Source organism: Anolis sagrei, chromosome 1 (assembly GCF_037176765.1).
Source record: "Anolis sagrei isolate rAnoSag1 chromosome 1, rAnoSag1.mat, whole genome shotgun sequence".
NCBI classification, from domain to species: Eukaryota; Metazoa; Chordata; class Lepidosauria; order Squamata; family Dactyloidae; genus Anolis; species Anolis sagrei.
This window is the reverse complement of record NC_090021.1, coordinates 221,701,546-221,725,854: the sequence shown is the minus strand read 5'-3', so window position 1 is coordinate 221,725,854 and position 24,309 is coordinate 221,701,546. Positions and strand designations below refer to the sequence as shown.

Genomic DNA, 24,309 nt, shown 5'->3' with positions numbered 1-24,309 from the left:
ATTGATAAATGAAATACAAATGCCGGAAAATGCCCAGGGCCATTAACTGATAAATTCAATGTAGGTGGAAAATTTACAAAAAAAAAAAAAAGAAAGAAAGAAAGAAAGAAAGAAAAGAAAAAGATATTGTTCCAAGAAAATGGACTTGAAGATTTCCTCCTTGAGGTTTCTGATATCCTTCCTCTAAACCTTTTGATATTATCACAAAATAGTTTCACAAGACAGAACCATTTCAGTTCAGTCATTAACATTTTAAAATGTGAAGATTTTTGTCATCTTCCAATTGGTATATGAAAACTATTGAGCATTGCAAGGTTTTCAACTCCAGAAAGTTCTTTCTGTCTGATGGAATTCATGAATAACATTAATCATTTGGTTCAGGATGCAAGGTCTGAAGTGGTCTCAGGGTGTTGAAAACAAATTAAAATGTTCTCCTATTGCAAGGTCTCAGAAAAATAATTAATTGTATCGGTAGGGCTACTGAAGTTGGCATATTACACACCTATCATATCAAACTGATAGCAGCTGGTTACTTCTAGAAGCCAAAGAATGCTTCAGTGAATAATGGAAATGTTCCCGGTATTAAGTTTTAGCACCCATGTCACGCAATATTTTTTCAAGACAGATAACCCTACATCCAAAAAGTAACACTGTTGTCATCTCAAGGGATAACGGGGTATAATCAGCTGTCACTGCCAAGATTAGATGCAGGCTAAAACAATGCCCCATAGCTCAAATCTTCTATATTGTCATGAAGTTTTTAATTTCAGGGCAAAGGATGTTAGCTAGAAGTAGTGCATTAGATTAGAACCTGCAGTTTCATTTGGTTATACTTGACTGCAATGCCAAGGTAATAAAAACTATGACTAAGGCACCTGTTATGCAGGGAGAATCAACGTTTGGTCTTCTGGGTGTTGTAAGACTGTATTCCTACCAGCCCTAAGCCAGCATAACCACTGATGGGTCCAACATCTGTAGGGCCACAGCTTGCCCATCTTACAACCAAGAGATCATACAACCTTCCCCCAAAGCAAAGTAGCACCATTTTCCACTTTTAAATACTGAAAGTGTCTCAATTTTCTCCCCTTTATCCGCACTACTCTGCAAATGAACACACAAACATTGGACTGCAGAGAAAGTGTAGAAGATCTGATGCCCTTAGATGTTTTGGGCTACATTTTCCATATGCCCAGGCACTCTGGCCAATAGTGAGGGATTCTGGAAAGTGCAGTCCAAAACTTATGGGTGGTATTGACAAGCTTACCCTTCCTGACCAAGAGTAATTTCTAGTTGTATTAATAAAGTTCACTCTAATTAATCTCTACAGAACTCAGAACACCTGTTCCTAAATGTAGGTCTCCGGATGTTGTTAGACTAAACGGAATCAACCAGGGATGGAAACTGGAGACCTTGGTATACTCCTTCTACCTGAGGCAGCTATCCTCTTCCCCTGTGCACACAGCTTTGGGAGGAACTCACATGGAGCAGTGAGGGAGGAAGAGGATACCGCCTAACCAGTCAGATCAGCCGAATCAACCCTGGAGATCAATGGGGTGACAGATGTCAAGGTCAGCTCGCCCTTGAATAAAGGCCACTCTAATTGATCTCTACAGAATGCAGAACACTGGTTCTTAAATATAGGTCTCCAGATATTGTTAGACTACATGGACTTCACTTTTTCTGCCACTGATTGGCATGTTCATGCAGACAGAGGGGACAGAGCTTCATCTGTTGCCCTGTAGTGCAGTCCACTGGTTGTCCAAAAAGGTCTGAAGATGGGTCTCTGCTTTGTGTGTTCTATGAAATATGGGTAATATATGATATCTCCTGTGCTTAGAAAGTACAAGTGGGCAGCTACAGCTCTGTGGAGCTTCTATTTATAATCAAATGTAGAAAAGTCATGGAAGACAGGGGAGGAAAGCAGAAGCAAGGGGGACATTACAGTGATTGTAGTTCTTTTGGATGGGGTACAGAGGACTACTTGCTTGCCTTTATGCTTCATCTCAAATCTGTCTAGACCCAGGATGGTCTTCTTACTAGAAAGCAGATGTTATTCAGTCAGCACAAGTTTTAAGATATGATGGGACTGCAAGAAAGCTTTCCCTTGAAGACTGAAGCCTGCAGGGGAAGGCTTTCCCTCAGTTCTATCACATTTACAGGTGCATTTGGTGAGGACTTGAGAGTAAGCCCCGGAACTCCCATCCACATGAGGTCTGGTTGACCCCCTCCATGTTGTCTTTCTCCCAGCAGATGAAGACATTGTTACTGGGACAGGCCTTTGAATTTTAATTATGGAGCAGTAGTGTGTGTGTGAAGTAATGCCCTGAATTTTTAATCTTTTATTGGAAATTATACTTTAGGTTTCTTTAATAGTTAACTGTGTTTTCTAAAAAAATTCCTGGAAGTAGGAAAATGTTGGAGTGCTCCATTTGAGAGTGTACCCTCATTTCTTTCCTCCCAAGCTGAGACCAGTTGCTTCTCCATGCTCTGAATTGCCTCCCCACCCACTCACCTTCCCACTGGTAGGTGCCAGCAGTGCCCCCCCCCAATCCTTGAGATTTGACAACTACTGTATAGTATGAAGAACTAAGTGTACAGAACTATGTAAACTGTGAAGATCTCAACCACCTAAGTGCATCTATACTACACTGCTTAAATTGTCATGGCCTCCACCTAAATGAATTCTTGGATTTGAAGCTTGATGAAGTGCTTCAGATTCTCTACTAGCAAGCTCTTGTGCTTTCACTTCCCTGAACCACAGCAATAGAGGAGCTCCTTAGCAGAGAATTTGAAGTAACTAACCTAACTACATATCCCAGGATTCCACAGGATGAAGTAAAGGCAATAGAAGAGCATCAGATTGCTCTAAATGTGTAGCACAGATACACTCTTTGTTAACAAATGGTTACAGAGATAGGTACATATTGGATTATTATTATAAACTATAGTATAACTTCTGCATTCATGGGGTACACATGCATGGATTTTGTTTGGAACTGCAGGTAACAGTGCACTCTATTATTTTCAATGGTATGGAGCTACCAAGCAGAGAGTGTAGCTTGTGCAGGAGTAAATGAAACTGCAGATAAATGACACTGCATCTATCAGTTCTGCACACATGGTGGCTTGTACTGTACTCTATTGTAAATTATAATATCGTGCAGTTTAGAAAAGTTGCTTTTTGGGACTACAGTTTTGCTGGATCCTGTAGCTATAGACCTAGTGAAATTGCAGCCCAAACTGCTGGTTAGGCAAGTCCTGGGAATTGTAGTAGAGAAAAGGATCCCAAAATGATTCCCAAACAGCAATAATTACAGAGAGAAATTACCAATTCAATCCAAGAATTTACACTAACAGTGATGGGGTCAATGGATTCTACATAATGCCACCAGTGTCTGGGAACAAACAGCACCTGAAAGGGAGAGAAAAAGCATAAAAATTAAAATATTGCTGAAATCATGCCCTGAAAAATCTTTGTAAAATTTCAATTATAAAGTTTTTCTTAAGTTTAAAGAACATCTTACTGACTACATTCTCAGGAATACTTTCTAAACCTTTTCCACTGATCCTCTCTCTGCATTGTAGCACACAAAGAATGTGCTGGGGTTTTAAAAAATATTATATTAATAGTTCTGTGCCTCTCTTTCATTCAAATGAATATGCAGAGTGCTTTAGGAAAAGAAAAGCAATAAAAACATTAAACCTCAAATTAATTCAACAATTATTAAAAGCAGCAGTAATTAAATCAAATCATTAAGCAAATCAGACAGAGGTTAACAAGAAATAATATTATGGAGCTAATGGACAGGAGGACTTGATGGTATATACACTAAAAGCTCTTAAAGAACTGAACTGCAAAATAATTGCTCAGCTAACAAAAATAGGCAATGTGCCATTTTACAGCCTGGAAGTGGGGTAATCTTTAGGTGTCCAAGGAAAAAAACACTTTCAAACAAGATCCTTCAGTAGACGAGGCCTGTCTCACATAATAACAACAACAATAATAACAATAACAACAACTTTATTTTTATACTCCACCACCGTCTTCCCAAAGGGATTTGGGCAGCTTACATGAGGAACCAAGACCAAGGCATACAACAAGATATATCAACAAATGCAGTTAAAAACAATATATATAACAGCCTAATAAATAAAAAAACAGCAAGGTATAAAAACATCATTAAACCAAACTTCAATAACAAGGGATATGGTGGACATGATCAGAATTAGAGAGGGCTGGGGAAGGACTTATGCAAAAGACTATCGCGACAAAGCTGGAGATAAGATGCTGAAAACAGTCTCCTCTCTCTTACAACCTGACATTTCCCACCCTGTTCTGCCTATGACCACTAATTGGACACAGCTCAGATTTTGTACTACTTTACTTTGTGCCTACCTGTATTTGTTCCCTAACTCTTGTCCAGTGTCAATTCATTTTGATTTCCATGTTTCTGTCACTCATATCCTCCCCACCCACCATATATATTCCTGCTGTAGTGTTCATGCAAACTGGCAAATTAAGTGTGCACATCTTGGGACTGGGAGATTGCTTCTTTTTATTAATAAACTGCCTTGGCTTGTTCAGTATGAGAGTAAAGTTTTGGCTTGTCATGGATGCTGACAGCAAAATAAGGAAGCCAGGTCAGATTATTTGTCCATTGCACTTTACTGTTTTGCTCTACCTGGCAGGGGATCTCTGGCAAAGTTCATACTTTAGCTTTAAAAAAAAAACCCAACAACATGAACTAGAATGCCCAGAGTGGTGAAATCAGCAGAGCCTAGGCCCTACATCTCCCAGAATCCCCAAACAAAAAGGATTGGTGTTTTACTATGGGATTCCAGCAGTCCTAGTCAAATCTGCCCAATTGTTTGGTCTTAGTTGTCACCTGCTACTTGATTCTGTTTGTTTTTATTACTAGATGGATTCAAGATGGAGACACCTGTCCCCATTTTTTTTTCTCAAGTCCCCTCAATGACAACCTGGGAAATTTACAGTTTTGTACCACAATCCCCTAATTCCCTCCAACTTGGCCAATGGCTATGCCAGCTAGGGGATTCTGGTACTTGAAATTCAAAACATGTAAATATGGTTTTATAGGTTTTTGTTATATGTTTCCTTGATCTGTATTGTTTTTAAATGTTGTGAGCCACTTTGGGTTGCGTTTAGCGAGAAAAACGGGCTATAAATAATAATAATAATAATAATAATAATAATAATAATAATAATAGGTAAAGGTTTCCCCTGACATTAAGTTTAAAAGTGTCAGACTCTGGGGGGCGGGGAGTGCTCATCTCCATTTCTAAGCCAAAGAGGTCATGTGGCCAGGATGACTGGATGGAGCGCCTTTATCTTCCCACAGAAGCGGTACCTATTGATCTACACACATTTGCATGTTTTTGAACTGCTAAGATTGACAGAAGCTGGGCCTAACAGCGGGAGCTCACTCTGCTCCCTGGATTCCAACCGCCAACCTTTCGGTCAGCAAGTTCAGCAGCTCAGCGGCTTAACCTGTTGCATCACCAGGGGCTCCAATAATAATAATAATAATAATAATAATAATAATAATAATAAAGTCTGGATTATTGATGTCGCCATACCAGGTGACAGCCGCATTGAGGAAAAATAACAGGAAAAACCCAGCCGCCATCAAGACCTCAAAATTGAACTGCAAAGGCTCTGGCATAAACCAGCACAGGTGGTCCCAGTGGTCATTGGCGCACTGGGTGCTGTGCCAAAAGATCTCAGCCGGCATTTGAAAACAATAAACATTGACAAAATCACGATCTGTCAATTGCAAAAGGCCACCTTACTTGGATCTGCGCACATCATTCGAAAATACATCACACAGTCCTAGACACTTGGGAAGTGTTCGACTTGTGATTTTGTGATATGAAATCCAGCATATAGATCTCGTTTGCTGTGACATACTGTGCTTTTGTATCAGTAAAATAATAATAATAATAATAATAATAATAATAATAATAATAATTTATTATAAAAGGAATTTTTCCAAGTGTTCTCTTATCCCGAAACACTGGTCCACATCCAGGATCTGACAAAGCCAAGTTTAGGATCTCATGAGAAGTGCTGGCAGCCTCAGAGCTATATAATCTTCCATCCCAAATCCAAGCATCAGACTACTACACTCCTGTACATCATCTCACAAACAAAAACTCAGCATATTATTAGCAATATTATTATGTTCATCCTCAAAATAATTTTAAAGTATTTAAATAGTTGTAGAAGCTCCATGGAGTACACAGAAGAAAAATTAAGGCATGCTTTGATTGATCACTGTATAGACTGGTTTAACAGGCAGCTCAAAGCAGCATTAAAAGATTAAAGGTTGAAGGAAGAATGGTCAATGGGACATAAAGCCCTTCAGCATTATTTTGGTGTTTGGGAACATTTCCTTTTAAGAGTGACTTTGTTTCAAGGTCATATAGAAAGTTAGTCCAGTGTTGCATTTAGAATACTTTACTTCCTCTTGTTTTTTCTTAGCAGAATTATCTCGCCTAAAAAATTCCTCCACCGTCTTGTTCTACCAATATTTACCACAGAGAGTGAACAACTACTGATAACCTCTCATCCAAAATCCTCTTATCTCAAACAGGATTATTAGCCTTGGACTCTTGCAAGGCTTAGGTATTTTTTTAAAAGAAAGAAACCCACCATCTTCTCAAAATGCACAGGAAACTTTTAGCTAAACAATCCCCACCCACACGATTGGAGCCTGCCCGTTGTACAAATATGTTCAATGGCTTTACTAATGAAGCAGTCATTTCCAGCCTAAAGGCAGAACACTGACTCCAATATGTTTTCCTCTGTAGGGATACTTCTGGAATTATTCCCACAGAGGAACATGACACATGGAAGACATTCCTCCAAGTCTACAAATCCACTGGGATTATTCAGGAAACATCTATGAGCAATGCACAATGTCTCTGCCAGATCCAGTTAATATAACTTCACTGAAAAAGAAATCCACCTAAAACGTTCATGTACTAAATTCAATTTCAGGTGAGGAAGAACAAAGCCCAAAAGACATAATGCATTCCACTCCTAGTAAGTATCTCTAAATCCCATGGATTTCAATAGAGATGAGTGAATTCCTATTGGTCCCCCTGCATACCTAACAATGCAATTCAACACATCTAACTCAGTCAGGAGGAAGATCCACTGTGTTCACTAAAAGTTACTTCTCCCTGATTACAGAATTGCAACCTAAATCTTTCACACTAAATACTTGCTGAGCTATCTCCCCTATTGAAAATAAATGGGATTTCAGGTTTGGCTTAATTATGTTTGTATTTACATTTTAGCAAATAAAGCATAGCTTCAAAGTGAAACTGATGTTTTAAATATTGCACTATTGTAGGCTATTTTTGGTGCACTGCTGCTAACTTGGCTTTAGAAAGAGATTTACACATTTATGGAAGATGGGGTTATCAGTGGCTAGTGGTCATGACAGATATATGTATAGTATATATATTTCAGTCAGTAGAAGAGGCAGAATACCTCTGTATATCAGGAAAGGTATTCGGGAGGAGCCATGATAGCCATCCAACAAAAACAAGAAAATCTACAAAGCAGCAATACCTCTTTGGCCAACCAAAATGCACAAATATAGCATGCAAGTATTTGAAGTTTCACTTGATTCTTCATAAAGCAATGAAAAATCACATGAAGGAGTTTTTATGCTCCCAACTCAAGAAAAGGAAATGTTGGTGGACAGGAAAAGAGATTTAAAGATAAGCTTAAAGCTAACCTCAAAAACTGTGGCATAGATACTGAGAACTGGGAAGCCCTGGCCCTTGAGTGCTTTAACTGGTGTTCAGCTGTGACCAGCAGTGCTGTGGAATTCGAAGAGGCAGAAATGAGGGTGAAAGGGAGAAATGTACCAAAAGGAAGGCACATCAAGCTAACCCTGACCGGGACCACCTTCCACCTGGAAACTGATGCGCTCACTGTGGAAGAACATGCAGATCAAGAATAGGGCCCCGCAATCACCTATGTATACACCGCCAAAACACTACATTTGGAAGGCCATCATAATTAGACAACGAAGGATCGCCTAAGTAAGTGAGTAAGCATCAAGCAATGATGTTAAAACTTGTACAGGAGAAGAAACATGCCAATGTTAGAGTTCACAGACCTACATTTTGTCCCAGATATTACTAGTCTGAAGGGATCTCAGTACAGGCAGAGGCACATCACTTGGGGACTGAGGACAAAGGGCAATAAAAGACAGGTAATAACATTTCACCTTCATTAGCAACAGATGAGAAACTTCCATGAAGACCCTGTCTATCACTTGTCCTTGTGTGAACCTAACCCTTCCTTAGGCAAAGAGCACTGGATTTCTCAAATAGTTTCAGTACTGTTGCATCTGGAAAAACTTTAGGGAGCAGTATAAGTAAAACTTGTCAAATTGTTGTCCGATGAAAGTTATCATCACCCTCAAAAAAACAATATCAATAAAAACCTTACAAAAAGTAAATATTAAAATGGAATTAAACCTGTACATTTAATAAAACAATTAAAACAAATACATGGGAAATAAAAAAACAACAAAAGGCAATGGATTCAATCAATGCAGGATCCCTTAGCCTGTTCCTTTATAGCTTTTGTTTTAAAAGTCCGCCTGAATATAAACATGTGCTAGTCTGCTACCAGAAGAACAACAGGTAAAATTCTCAATCCATTAGCTACCCCATGTTAAGTTTCACCTGTTGCAGCAGAATTAGTATCATCAGTTCTAAGAAACATTCAGGGCACACTGTGTTGGCTATGTGGCAAATTCCAACAAAATCCAAACCCTACAAAAAAAAATTCATGTCAGGAGCGACTTGAGAAATGCCCAGCAGACGCTCAGATGTTTTACCATCCTGGGGGAGGCTTCTCTCATGTCCTCGCATGAGAAACTAGAGCTGACAGATGGGAACTCACCCCGCTCCCTGAATTCAAACCGCCCACCTTTCAGTCAGCAGTCTTGCTGGCACAAGGGTTCAACCCATTGCGCCACCAGGGGCTCTCCCAAAAATTATATCTTTATTGGCCAACCAAAATGCACAAAGCTTTTGAAGCTTTTCTGGCATTGTCATCAGCCAAAGATGTCAAAAATCTTACAAGAGCAATTTTAAATCAGCTGTTGAGACCCAGCAGCAGTTGGGTGCTCTTTTAGGACTTGTCCTGTTGTGGGACTTCTCACAACATCTGCCTGACTGCTGTGTGAGCAGCTTGCTGGGTCTTTGATTGGATCCACTAAAGCTCTTTTCCAAGCTTACTATTCAACCCTTGTTTATCCAAAAGAATTAATTATTGCAAAACAAATACAACAACTCTGACTGCCTCCACTGTAAAAATATGGGCACATGTAAACCATATTTACATTTAATCGAATGCTCAAGCTCTTTGGATAAATAGTTTTATTACGTGTAAATAAGTTGATGATTCAAAATTTGGTAAACATATTTTAAGAGGCAAAGCAGGACACAGACTTGGAGGACAAAGACAGAGTATTAAACAGAATCTGTTGTGTGGAAATCAAATTATGGTAAATTATTGTCTTGCAAGATGTTTATTGTTTGTAAGAATTCTGCTATTTTAATGATACCCCAAGGACATGATTAAAAACATTAAGCACCTTGAAATCCCAAGGATTTCAGTGGAGTTGAACAAAACACATGCTTAAGCAGTGGGACGTGTACTGCAATCCTGCTGTGTTTTTACTCAGAAGTACATCCCTTTGCTGCAGTTTTTGTTGTTATTCCCTGTCAAGCCAGCTTTGACATATGGCAACCTTATCAATGAGAGTCCCCCTTGAGCTCCGGCCATCAACAGCCCTCCTCAGTCTTGTGAAACAGGGGCTGTGATTTCCTTCATTAAATCAATCCATCTGTAACACACGTTTCCTGCTTTCCTTCTTTACCAAGCTTTTTTCTAATGAATCATGTTGTCTCATGAAGTATGTAAAGTATGACAACCTCAGTTTTTGGCTTCAAATGAGACTTCAGGTTTGATCTACTCTTGGACCAATTTATTTGTGTTTTTTGACAGTCCATGTTATTTCAAATGAGCTGATGCTCTTCTTTATCCACTGCTTAGCTTTCACAGCTTTACATAAAAATCAGAATTACAACACCATGGATGATTCCAACATTGATATTTAATAATATATCTTTATACTTGAGGATGTATTTATATGTTCAGGATTATAGCTTTCTGTGAAATATATGGTATAGTGACCCTATATTGCACTAGAATTTCAGATAAGCCATGCTTGCACTGCCTAGACAGGCACATTTTCTTCTGGTAGGCCTACCCAGTCAATTTTGTATTAGGAATTTTGTATTTGCTGCTCTGTGTTGATTTTTCTATCCCGTGTTTGGTGTATGTTTGTTATAATATGTTTTGATATATGTATTTTATTGTATGTATTTTATATTGATATGTTTGACTTTGTTGTACCCAAATCGGAAACAGACAAAAATCTATCTGAAGGTCTATGGCAGGGCAATAAAGGCAGAAAAAAGAGCATTTTATACCACCACTATTGCTGCAGCACAAAACCAACCACCAGAGCTTGTTGAAATTCCTTTCCAGTGTGGTGTGGTGTGGTGTAGTGATTTCAGGATTGGGCTATCATTGTGGAAGTAAAGGTAAAGATATTCCCCTGACATTAAGTCTAGTTGTGTCCGACTCTGGAAGTTGGTGCTCATCTCCATTTCTAAGCCGAAAAACCAGTGTTGTCTGTAGACACCTCCAAGTTCACGTGGCCGGCATGACTGCATGGAGTGCCATTACCTTCCTCCCAGAGCGGTACCTATTGATCTACTCACATTTGCATGTTTTCAAACTGCTAGGTTGGCAGAAGCTGAGGCTAATAGCAGGATAGAAGCTCACCCCACTCCCCGGATTCAAACCAGCGACCTTTTGGTCAGCAAGTTCGGCAGCTCAGCCGAACCCACTGTGCCACCAGGGGCTCAAATTCCAGAGACCAGGGTTCAAATACCTGCTCAGCCATGGAAAGCCAGTGAGTGACCTTGGACAAGTCACATTCTCTTAGCCTCAGAGCAAGGCAAAGGCAAACCCTCTCTGAAGAAAATCTTGCCAAGAAAACCCAGTTATAGGTTTGCTGTACTTTCACCAAAGAGGCTCGAAGGCACAAACCAACAAGCCTCTTTTACTTTGTCCTAATGAACAAAGAAATAAGCAAACTAATGTTGAAACCACTGTACTCAAGGCTGCCCATGAATGCCCCTGAAACACTATCTTTGGAATATTGTCATTCAAGGTACACATATTGCGATATGGGCACAATCACAGTACTAGCCACATGGCAATGTACATACAAGTCTCTCAATCATGCAGCTTTCCCCTTCCTTTCTTCCTTGAATGGAGGTGGCAGTGGTGGAAGCACAATTATGGTCAGCTCATCACCTCCCAACAAAGGATTCCCCCAGGCAGTAAGAAGCCAGGCCTTGAAACTGCTAGGCCATTCAATGCTAATCAAAGTGGTTAACTGAAGCATTCACACCTACCTCCAACAGTCAAGAGTTCTTTCTCCCACCCTGGACATTCCAGAGAAATAAATCCAAGTTTCCAAGAGACCTCACAATCTCTGAGGATGCCTGCCATAGATGTGGGCGAAACGCCAGGAGAGACTGCTTCTGGAACATGGCCATACAGCCTGGAAAACTCACAACAACCCAGTGATTCCAGCCATGAAAGCCCTTGACAATACATGGAAGCACATACTCTTTTTCTGTGCACAGATGGCAATATTTCCACCAGTGGACTGAACAAAGCAACATTCCAGGGGAAGGGAATTCTATGCATGTGTAGACTTATGCCAATAATTATGCTGTCTTTGGATAATAATGCTGTCAATTTTTTCAACACAGATGGTGCTCTTCAAAACAAGCAGAAGTAGTATTCCTATGAAGTTTGAGAGTGGTTAGTAAGAACAAGAGGTATTCAGTGGAACGTTACTGTGGGAGTCCAGCCATTTCAGTCCTGTTCAAATCTCCCCACCTCTACCCAGTATTCTGTAGTATGGCCACTGAACATACAAATAGTTTATATTTTGTAGCCTTGTTTTTAAAGGTTTTTTGACTCCATGAGAAATGACAATCTAACCCTGAAATTTTCTTAGAAGAGAAAAATTGACCAGAGAAGAAAGATGAACATGGGTTTAAAAGCATGAATAGAGTACGGTCCCTTAAAACCAAAGCTTAGGTACATAAAAAGTTGTTCTAACACTAATCCCATCTTGTGCAGTACCTTCAACTCTGGCAACATGGCTTGCCAGTGTTTCGGGCAGGATTTCTTCTTAGCCCTATTTGGTTTACTTGATGGTCTTTTACCCAAGTAAGTTCAACCTGGATTAACCTCCAACGTCGGAAGAGATCAGGTATATGTACGATAGTAAAGCGGTATATTTTTAGACATGGTAACATGAGATCTACATGTCCTCCTAAATATAATGTACAAAGAATTCTGGACAACAGACTGAGTATTATTAATGTACAAGTGGTTATTAATGTGCAAGTATTAAAATAACAAAATTATCTTTTTGGCACCATCTCAAGCCTAGTGCATACACAATTTACTATCCTGCTGATATAAGATTCTGAATTTAATCCAAATACAATAAATATATAGCCAAGAGAACATCTGTGCATACAAGCATAATATTGTTAAATTCAGAATTTATATCAGTTGGGAATGTACATTCATATTGGAGAAGTAAATGGCCAACATTTCTGGTGGAATGCATGCAAAACTAATGGCACCACACCCAGAATCCCTGCCCCCACCTACTGTTATATTCTTAAATTGATGAGAGTGCAGAGTGCAGATAAATTACATATCTTCTGATTTACAACATCATTAGCCATGCTGAGAGGAGATCTGCAGAATGGTAGCTCAAAAAATAATACTTCCAAGCTCAGAAAGAACTGCTTTGCAATGTTAAGGGAAGTGCAACATCTGGAAGATGGATGAATTCCAGCATGAACTTCAACTCAAGAGGTGCAGATCATGAGAAGCCCTGTTGAATCACACCAATGGCCCATCTCATCCATCGGCCAACTGGATCCTATGAGAAGCTCACAAGCCCATCAGAACAGCATCCTCTTACTCATGCTCTTCTTCATTTGATACACATAGACATATTGCCTCTAGTCCCAAAAAGTTCTAACTCCTCAGAAACAATTTACTAATGCTCAGCATTTCAAGTAGGCTCTCCATTTACACGGGGCTTGGGGAAGTAGGACCCCGCGAATGTGGAATACCCACCATTACTTTTATCTTTGAGAACACTTACCTAGGGAGCTGTAGGTACTCCAGCATGACTGTTTTTCATCTTCCTGCAGAAATTGACCATACAGTCACACTGTAAGACCTAGAGATTCCTAGAGCGAACATATTAACCAAATCTGAATAGCCAAATCCCCAAAAGTTAAAACCACAAACATGGAGGACTAACTGAATTTGAGATTAAGTTTCTAGAAGGACTAACTAGACATCATATCAACTGTGTGGTTGCAATTAATACATTCCATTTTGAAAATACAAGGGGGAGATCAAGAGGTGGGAAATCCACCAAAGCTTAGGTCATTTTGTATGCGGAAGTGAAGTATGCAGTTCTAATGAACCCCACTACCCTCCAACTTTTTGCAACTATTATTTACAGAAAATGAACGTCTCAATGCGAAGCTTGCTTGAAGACTCTGTTTGTAGGCTTGGTCCACATCATCACAACCCTTGTCTTTGCTATTCCCACCCAGAATCTTGCAATGCTTCTTATTCCATTCCCAGGATCAATGACAAATATATGAGTTTTATAATGAAAGACCCAGAGAAGTCTAAACGCAAAATGTCTATGTATATTGTCTCGCCTACTAGATAGAACTCCACATGATCCAGCCCACTGCTAGATCCATTATACAACTGCCTAGGCTCAAGTATCTAATGTTTGAATGTCAGGGAAGGGCTGGGAAATGATATCTTTGTGGATATCCTTCCTGTGAATAATAGTTTCAGCAAAATCTGAAAGGTAGGCTCTTTTCCAGGAGTTTCTTCATTATGCAAAAAGTGCTAAATAAATGTACTGTATACTGAGTGCAAATAGGGAGGAGCATGGACTCCCCTTTGTTCACTCAGTTAAGTAAGTGCTGTGTGAAGAATGCTACTGTGCAATATGAAAGATTTTCTTCTTTCAAAGTGTGAAATGCATTATGGGTAGTAGCCCTTCTTACTTTCCAGCCATTAATAGTAGCCTCTCTGAACACTGTAATTTCATTTCCCAGAAGCAAAGTCAAGGATCCTGGGAGATGAGGTCCCAAATTTCTGGAAGACCTAAGGTTTAGTTGCTTAATAATTTACCATATGAACTGGCTCCTCCTTTTTCTCTTTACTATTTTAAAAAGAAATTTTATTTAGTAAAAACATAAATCAAATAGACATTTTTTCTGAAAAAGTATTAATAGTAAAAATTATCCTTCAGACCACGATCAAAATTAATTGCCAATTCTTTAAAAAAATCTACTTCAGAGACTTTCTCATTTATATTACTTTAGTTGTAATCTAGTTTCTAATAGTGGATAAATTAAGCCCACTGTTCTATAGTCATTCTCTTATAATGTTATTTTCCCAAAAGTATTACATCTTCACTATAAAATAAAATATTTTACATGAATAGTTTAGGCCAAACATTCTAATATGGAATGGCAATATGAATAAACTAAACAATTATTTCTAGTCTATCACATGGAAAGTTTTAGATCAGTGGTTCTCAACCTGTGGGTCCCCCGGTGTTTTGGCCTACAACTCCCAGAAATCCCAACCAGTCTACCAGCTGGCTGGGATCCCACAGGTTGAGAACCACTGTTTTAGATCAACCTGGGATACTCCAGATATGTTGGCCATGGTGACTGATGACGAGGAGAGCGGTAGTACAACACAGCTGAAAGGCACCTGTCTAGGGAAGGTACAGAATTATTTCTTTGAAAAAGTTGTCAGTTTTATCAAGTTTATCACAGAATACTGTACATTTAAAGAATCTGAAATGGATCCAAAGCATTTCCATATCTGTTCAGATGATAGGGCTCATACATCTGGTGATCAAATGTTCTTAGATCTGAAATTAAACCAGGATGGACAAAAGTTGCCTCCGGATGCTTCTTGCCTACAATTAGAGACCACTACTAGTCAGCATAGTCAAAAGGGAGGAACTATGGGGATTCAGAGCCCAAAAATGTTCACTCTTTCATTACTTTTTAGTGTTAAGTGAATATCATAGTCTTAAATGTAATCTCTGTTTTACTTTGGCATAAATGTTTGGGTTGCAATCCATAAAACTCAAGAATAGGAGCTGTGAGTCCACAACATTGAGGAGGTTTCACTGACTAAAAATCCTACCTATCCACCTGACTTATTTGAATGATTTTTAGTTTGCAATTTTGTCTATCATCCCTTTAAAATTAGGTAGGCAGTGGAGAACAAATTTGCTTTTTAAAAAAGCCTTCAAAACAAGAAAACAGAAACGTATACATGGCACTTTCAATTTTGAACAAAATGATACTCACAAAGCCATAGGCTCCAATGGCCATTTACAGGTATGAGAATGAGGCAGAATGAATCCCAAACTGTGTATGCAAGATTTAAGGGGTCATATTAAAACTTCCAAAAAAACTTAACCAATCCAAAGATTAGACAAATCTTTTAAAATCAATGAAATCACACTGAATCTACTCCATTTACTTCTCCTCAAGCAGACCTGAAGACGAAAGAGGGCCTTAACAGTAATTAGAATATATATTGAAAGCAAGAACCCCCAATGTCTTTAATATAACAGAAAGTGGTGAAATGAGACATACTGGCCAGGAGATGGCATTAGGCACATTAAGATCTTTTTAATATTCAAAGCCAGTATCCAGCTAGCATACAGCTGCTGTCCTGAATACCAAAACACACCTTTATCTTGATTCTACTCCCACCCATCCCTTTCTGCATTGTTACAATATCTTAATCCAAGACATGCAATTCCTGCCCAACCAAGAAACAAGATACTGCTGTAAATTATCACAATATGAAACTGGCTACAGATCTGGAAATTATTGTATTTGCAGTATGTGCTCAATCTTGCTATTCAGTTAGAACAATGCATTTCAAAGAAAGGGCTTCCTTTGCTGCCTAATGGATTCTACTCCAGTTGCTTCATCACATCCTTTCCAATATCAGGCAGACTTGAGTAGAACTAGCAGTCATCATTCTTGTATAAAGGGAGATCTGTTCTAAAAGGACTTGGCATTTGTTGCAAATCATTCCTCTACTTTCTTCATTTAATACAGTTCTCCAGGGGCTATAACATTTCAGAAGGCAGGTAGAAAAGTGCTGGCTACATGGCTGAATGCTCTGCCAGGCTGTCTGCGTCAAAGTATGCTCAACAGAGAGTACCAGCTGCCTTTCACTAGTAGAGAGGAGAACTTGGGATGTGTCATCATAGGGCTTTCAAAAGGAAGGTTGCAACTGGATATTAAATAATAAAAATAATCATAGATTATTTGTACAACTGGGTAATATAGACATAGAAATAGTTAATTTCTATGCCTTGGATCAGTTATTAATCAAAATGTAGATTGTAGTCAAGAAATCAGAAGAAGATTCAAATCATGTCTAGACTGGCCAAATAAAATGGACTCAATTTATGACTTCAGGGAGAAGTTCATCTAATGTGCATCTGGTTTCACAGCAGAAATGCTGCTTCCAGCCATTAATCCAGCACAAGGGGATCTGCAATTTATTCCAGGGATCCCACAAACCTCCAGAGTGATTCAAATGTTGAATAATTGAGTTGATCAAGTGTCAAAAAGACCCACCGCTGTTTCACCAGCCAGAAGCAACTTCCAGCAGAGCCTTGCTGGTGAACTTGCATCTGGAGATCACATGGCTGGGCTGCCAGCAAGGCTCTGATGGGGAGCCATTTCTGGCCTGCGAAGCTGGTGCCGATGCACTGGACCCCTAAAGGGGTTTGGGGTGCTTCCAGGATGGTAAGTGCAGACTCCCTCTGCTGCAACCTGGATAGCTCCAGAACAATTTATTCCAGAGTATTTTGATAAGTGTAGATGCTTGGAAGCTAAGTGTAAAGACATATTAAATACCAAGATCAGTATCATCCATACCATAGCATTTCCTATTTCTATGTATGATTGGGAAAGCTGGATTGTGAAGAAAGATGGGAAGAAAAACAAATAATTTGAAATAAACTACAGACTACTAAAACCCCAAATACATAGACCTTAGATCACTATAGGCCTAAACCATCATTAGAAGCTAAGACAACCAAAAAGATTAATTGGTATTGACAACAGTGAAAGATAATAGAAAAAGAGGAAGGCTGGGTTGATTCAATCAAGGAAGCCAGTGCCCACAGAATTCAAGACTTGAGCAAGGCAGTTGATGACTCGAGCTCTTGCAGGTCTCTTATACATAGGGTTACCATAAATCAACATTAACTTGACAACAAGCAACCATGACAAAAAGAGATTATTATATCATTTGCCTAAGATTTTCTTGCTTGCTTTGCGCACAGCTGGAATACAGTAGTGGGAGGGAAATTTCATTCTTATGGAAGGCCATGCAGTACTTGTGAGCATGCTCTTTGCTGTCGGCCCAGTCAGCAAACGGGAGATAAAAATCTATATCAGTGTCTCCTTTGTTCAGTAGCACTCCAGAGAATGGCAAGAAGTGGCCTTCTGTTCTTAACAGGATTTGACTTCTAATTAGTTTAAACTTAATTAAAAATAGTGATACTATTGCTTCATTACCATTCCTAATCACTGAAACAGACTGCCTGCATTAAATTCCCAACCTTAATGCAATATGGTGCTCTACTGCCATTTATGTTTTAAACACTCCCCAAACTCTCTGCCCCCCACAAAAATATCCTAAACTATTAAATCAGTTACAAGAACATTTTGTTACAGGAGAAAAAACAATGTGGAAGTCAATTCATTTAATATCTGACACTAGTAAAACAATGACCATACTGTATGGAATAGAAATATATTATTATATATTATGTAGTCAAAGGCATTATGTGCTGTAAGAGTGTACTCCAGGACATGTCTTCTCAGAAATTAGTCCCACTAGGTGCCATGAGGCTTATTTTATGAAAGCAGTATAGGACAATAGCCAGAGAAAAGAAGCCCACTTATATTTATATTTCTGTCTCCACTAAAGCTCAAAGACTATGAAATTCTGATGTATTAAACATGGTGTGCATTGAAGGCAACCCTCAGGGTTACAGTCAGCCCTCCACATTTTGGGAGAGTTAGAGGCAGTGACACCCTCAGAAAAAGAAAAAACACAAATAAAAAACACAATTTTTTAAAAACCTGTGGGAATACCTCTCTAGGAATCTTTAGGTCTGTAAGCATGATTTTATGGTTAGTTTCTGCAAGAAGTTAACTATCAAATCACTCCGGAGGACCTACAAATATCTAGAGAAGTGTTCTCTCTAGATCCCGCTAGAGTTAGTGACCAACTTCTCTCTAGATTCATGATTGAACTTATTAATCATATCCGCAAATAATAAAATCTGCAGAAGTTAAACCTACAAATGTGTAGGGACAGATATGTAGTGTTTTCAAAACTTGAATGATTAATGATAACTGATTAAAAATTGTCTGCAGTGCCCCACTGAATCTAACATAAAAAGGCAGAAACCAGGATCCTTAGAAGGGAGCTCTACAGTCGGGATCACCTCAAGAGGAGGAAGCCACAGGCTTCATCCGAATTGCGATATCAAACGTGGCTGGAACTAGGCTACCTGCTTGGCGATAGGGAGGAAGAGAAAATGGGAAATACATGAAGAAATAAGCCTAGAAAATGTATTTTCTGAAATTCATCAGCATGGTTGAGGAATAATAATAATAATAATAATAATAATAATAATAATAAACGTTATTTATACCCAGCCACCATCTCAGGGCGGCTTACATGAGGCCATGCCCAAACAACAATTACAATAAAATAAAACACAAACACACACAACAACACAATAAAATACAAAAAACATATGAATACAGTAAGCAACACAAAATATAAAATACAATATCCACAATTACAATGACATTGAGCGGGCCAATGTGCAAGATAAAACACTAAAAACTCAGGGTGAAATAAGGAGAGGCAAATTATTTATATGGGAGAGCACATAAAAGAGTGGGGTTGTAAAAATGGGCATTCATATAAATGGGGATGAGTACTCCAAGAACAGAGATGTTGAGGGGAGCAATAGCATATGGTTGCGTGACTACTCTCCGAAAGCACAATGGAAAAGCCAGGTTTTGAGGTCACAAAAACACAATCCAAACATGCAACAATTCCAAACTCCTATTGTCTGTTGGGAAAAAAGGCTTTCTGAGACCAGGGATTGTGTGCAAAGTCTGGAGTCCAAATCAAAAGTAACAAACAAACCAAAAAACAAAAAACAAACAAACAAACAAACAAAAAAACCCAAAACCCACCACTATCACCACTCTGCACAAAAAAGTAGCCAGATATCCAGAACAGCCATGCAGCCTATTAAAGAGGCAAACTGCCAGTTTCAGAGGCCTCTATGAGAAACAGTTCATCCTTTTGTTTTGATCATAAAAAAAAGACGGTTTGAAGTGGCTAAAGGCTCCCAAGGTAACACTGAGGAACATGTGTGAATGTATACCCAAACTTTACCTACTGTTATCCTAGATGCTGGTCTTTTGACTGGTCAATTTCCACTTGTCTGGGGAGAGCAGGCCCTCACTGATTTCAGCCATGAAGGCTGCTATTGCTGAAGAATATTCCTCAAGAACATCAGGTGATTAGTCTTCCAAGGTGAGATCCAAAATGACTCAAGCAAAGAATGCTGCTGCTGAAGGTACCTAGAAAACGTGGAGCTGGGATCATCTGTAGGGTTTGTAACCAAAGCAATGTTTAATTACTACTAATAGATTTTTTTAAATTATCAGTCTAAAATATAAATGGGATGATTTAATCTTGGTAGATTTATTACTCCAAGATGTTTGTCGTTGGTAATTATTTAAATTCTAGGTTGGAATTGCTATTGAATTATTAGGAAATCCTGTTGGTTTAACTGTGAAAATTCCTCTTCTGAGAGAGGTTGTACTGGTGGCATCAATATGAGGATGACACTCATTTCTTATTACTACTTCTTACCTCAATCCAAAGATGATATTTTGGTTCTAAACTAGGGTCTGATATCAGTAATGGACTGGATGAAGGCAAACAAATTGAAACTTAATCAAGACAAGATAGTTGGGCTCTGGGTCAATTGAAAGGCAGATGAGGTATAAGCCCATGCTCCTTCTGAAGATGCAAGTGCGCAGCTTTGGTACACTCCTGATTTCAACCCTGAGCCTGGGATCTCAGATTTCAGCACTGGCCATCAATTCATTTGATTAGTTAAGGTTTGTGTACCAGCTGAACTTGTTCCTTGACACAGCAGACCTAGCCATGATGACACATGCTTCAGTTACCTCCAGTTTGGATTACTGTAACACACAATATGTGGGGCTGCCTTTGGAGACTGTTTAGAAGTTTCTGCTAGTCCAAAGAGCTGTAGCTAGATTGTTAACTCGAGCTGGCTACATGGAGCATACAATTCCCTTGCTGTAACCACTTTACTAGCTGCCAATCCACGTCTACACACTATTTAAAGTGCTGGTCATAAGCTAGAAAGGTTCAGGCTATTTGAAGGACCCTATTCTCCTTTGTTTTGAGATCTTCACCCTCTTTATCATCTTCCTAGAGGCAAGTTAAAACCTCTTTTATTTCAGCAAGCCTTTAAGAAATGATTGTTTCAAAGGGAAATAGGTCTTCTATAACATGCTGTTTTTTATTCATGTGCAATGATTTATGTTTTTAATTGATTTTCATCTTTTGATAGTTTAATTACTCTTTAACTTTTGTATACTGTGAATTTTTATCTGTGCTTGGTTTTAATTGCAGTAAGCAGCCCTGGATCTCCAACTGGGGGAAAAGGCATGATATAAACAACAAATATTGTTTTACCATGGAAAAGTAACATGCTGTGATGCCAATGATGGAACAACAGTACCACTGGGTAACCTAACATGCCTCAAGTTGAATCCCAAACTTTGTGGAACTTCAATTCATATACTTGTTCAATACCAGCACCACCTACAGCTATTAAAAGAAAAAGGGATACATGGTAAATGGGTGTCGTAGGATAGCTCAAAATACCTTGGGCTGCTGGTTGTGCACTGTTTTCTCCCTACAAACAAATGTCAAACAAGTGCTTGTGAATGGGAACTCAACTGTGTGTCTGCATGTTCATCAACTCTTTCACAATCCTTCCACATGTTTTGCATATTATGGAAATGTGAAAGCCTAGGTTTTGGGAACTAGAGTAACGTAACTGCGAGGGTGAGACTGACTGTCTGATCCAACATCTGCTGCCTGGTAAGAATGGAGGAAGAAGGTTTAGTAACACTGAAAGGATGGAGATAGGGAAATACCTGACTGAAAGGGAGAGGGTGAACAGCACTTGGGTGAACTGACACAAAGAGTTTTCAACACAGGCAAAGACAGCAGAAGCTGAATGGGTAACCAGAATGGAGAGAGAGGTAAAAGCGAAAAAGGAGCAGAGGGGGACAGAGATTAGGAGAGAGAGAACCCTGGGGGAGACTTAAACTAAAATGTTAAGTTAGGTGGAGATGTGTAATTCCACTCATTTTTCCAATATAAGTTATAGACAGAACAAACAAATGGGCAACTCTAGAAAGCAGAAATCACATCTGAATTACTTTGAAAGGAAGTATGTTGTTGGAGAGTGCTGAGATCGGACGTATGGGCAAATTGAGAAATCCTTCACTAGGCTGCTATTCAATTATTGCAGCCTCCTACCCTGTAAAATATGATTAATCAACTTTCACGTGACCTTGTTAAAGGTACACTGAGAGCCTCCATTGAAAGACTAATGCATATTGTAAATACAAGTGATGTAGCTGCTGGGCAAGTGTTTCCATTATGGTAGCTATCCATCACCATGAAAGTGTTAAGCGAGACCTCTTTGCTTACTCTGCACACTTATTCATTAAATACACATTCTGTAAGTCACTGGTTTTGCAGCAGAGATAGACCATGGCACATTCCCCATAAGCCTACAAAATACAGGATTCAGCAATGCTTACCTGTAAATATCAGTAAAAATGGGCATTGTTTTCTATATGCTACCTCACACTGTGCTGTTATCACTTGAAAGGCAAGTTAAACAACATGAACCAGGAGGATTTAACTAGTCAGGAAACAGAATTAAAACAAAACATGATTAGGAAAACAAAAATAGACCCCACATTTCCCCCCCCCCCCCCCCCAAATTTGAAAAAGATATTTTGTGGTGCTATATCTCCCAGAATCCTCCAAAGCACCATAGTCATAGTAATGCTGTTTGAAAAAATCTGACAGCTGTACTCCTAGGAAATAAGTTTTCAAGTTTTGATTGCCTTGATTTATTTGTTTGTCATCCCTCATCTTCCTGTTTCATATTTAAAGAAAGTTCCGATTTAGAATAAAATAACAATTCAGAAATTACCTGGCCAGGCTCAAGCGTCATTACATGGGCCTGTGCTTTCTTGAACTGTGGGTAACTTCTCAAATCAGGATCGACTACGTTGACTTTGCTGAAAACACTGGACTCTTCATAGGGAAATCTGGTAGGACAAAGAAAACTGGAATCTTCAGGAGGATAGAGATACCACCTTTTCCTGGAAACAAAAATTGTAAATTTCACTGTTTTTGTTTGCAAAGCATGTTATCAGTACACTCAACCCAGTGTTAGAGGGAACTAGTAAAAAAAATATTATGTAACACAATACAATAAACAGTTAAGCAACTTTTTAAAAAGAGGATTTGGTGAAAAAGAACACTCTCACATTCTTTATGAGTCATGATTGATTTTGCTTGGGAACTGCTGTGAAAGGAGACAAATGCATACAACAAATGAGTGACTCAGTAGTGCCTTTATCTTTGACGAACCCACTGGGTACTGAATTTAATATTGGAGTCAGTTTGAAGTCTTTTCACAATTAAATTTTCCAAACGGATGAACAGACTGGCTCATCACAGGGAAGCAAGGATAGAATTCATTGTGTAATTGTTGGGAACTTCCAGCTACGAATGCACTGTTTAAAGTATTTTTTTCCCAGATTACCATATTTCACATAATTAAGACATGCATGATATCTAGTTTTTATCTTTCTCTGATTGCAGGCACTTCCTCTTCCAATGTTTTTGTGGGGCCCATAGGAAGCTGTCTTGCACTGAGTTACACCATAGGCCCACCTAGCCCAGTACTGTCAACTGGCAGCAGATCTCTGAGGCTACAGACAGGATTATTTCTTGCCCCTTCCTTAAAATACCTGGTGGTAAGTCCCATTCAAGTATTAACCCGTCCTACTTAGCTGTTGTACTTAGATGTGTTCAGCAAAGTATGGCGCTAATCTGTTTTTCATGCTGCAGGATACAGCTATCATGCTTTCACCCCAAAAGAGAAGATGGACAGAATTTAGCTTTCAGACAATGCTTCATGTTTAAGAAAGCAGAGCTTTGCTCTTTAAGGCTTTGACATTGAGTACCTTCTTGAACTGCTTTTCAACAGAGTAATTTTTTTCCAAATTTTGAATATGAAAATCCTAGTTTCTGTTCTGATCATAAGGATAGGCTGCTTCTCTTTCTGCCAGGAGGCAAAGAGTCTATCATTTAAGTGGCTTCCATGTGCAGTCTCTAGTTATAGCTCTGTATTGTGCAATCAGAAGGTCAGATATCAAATCCCTTAGTATGTCATCTTCAAAGTTTCAGAAAGCAAATGTGATTCTTCACTTGAGACTCCAAAGAGTCAATACTATATGGAGGAGACAATACTGTATTAGACAGACAAAGGGGCCGCATCTGAACATCACAAGATCTGGCACTAAATATGAATCCAGCTTGTTGTGAACGAGCCAACCTGCTGGTACATACAGCTAATCACTTCCACTTGCAGCAGCAATGTCTCAAGAATCTGCAAATATTTTGTCCTCTGATTTGCTTACTATGACACGTGAATTAGAGATAGGAAGAATATAGAATAGTGGGAGATATATTTAGCACAAAATTCAAATTTGGATATTTTTTTGCATGGAAAAGAACATCATCTGTGCATATTAAAAAAAGATGGTTTTATGTGCAGATAACTGTATATTCTGTGCAAAACAACCATGTGTGAATGTTGTGCTGGA

At 39.0% G+C, this 24,309-nt stretch overlaps 1 protein-coding gene across 6 annotated transcripts in view; it reads right to left on the bottom strand.

Moving 5' to 3' along the window:
* HSPBAP1 (HSPB1 associated protein 1) overlaps positions 1-24,309 on the bottom strand; it is a 71,354-nt gene that overhangs the window by 7,642 nt on the left and 39,403 nt on the right. For 4 of the 6 annotated variants that reach the window (XM_060774672.2, XM_060774689.2, XM_060774653.2 and 1 more), the window contains 2 exons: positions 22,626-22,797; positions 3,329-3,412 (listed from right to left, as the gene is read on the bottom strand). In XM_060774672.2, coding sequence (XP_060630655.2) covers positions 3,329-3,412; positions 22,626-22,797 — 256 coding nt within the window. The remainder of the gene's footprint in view (positions 1-3,328; positions 3,413-22,625; positions 22,798-24,309) is intronic. The other 2 variants (XM_060774663.2, XM_060774679.2) reach the window with 2 other exon arrangements.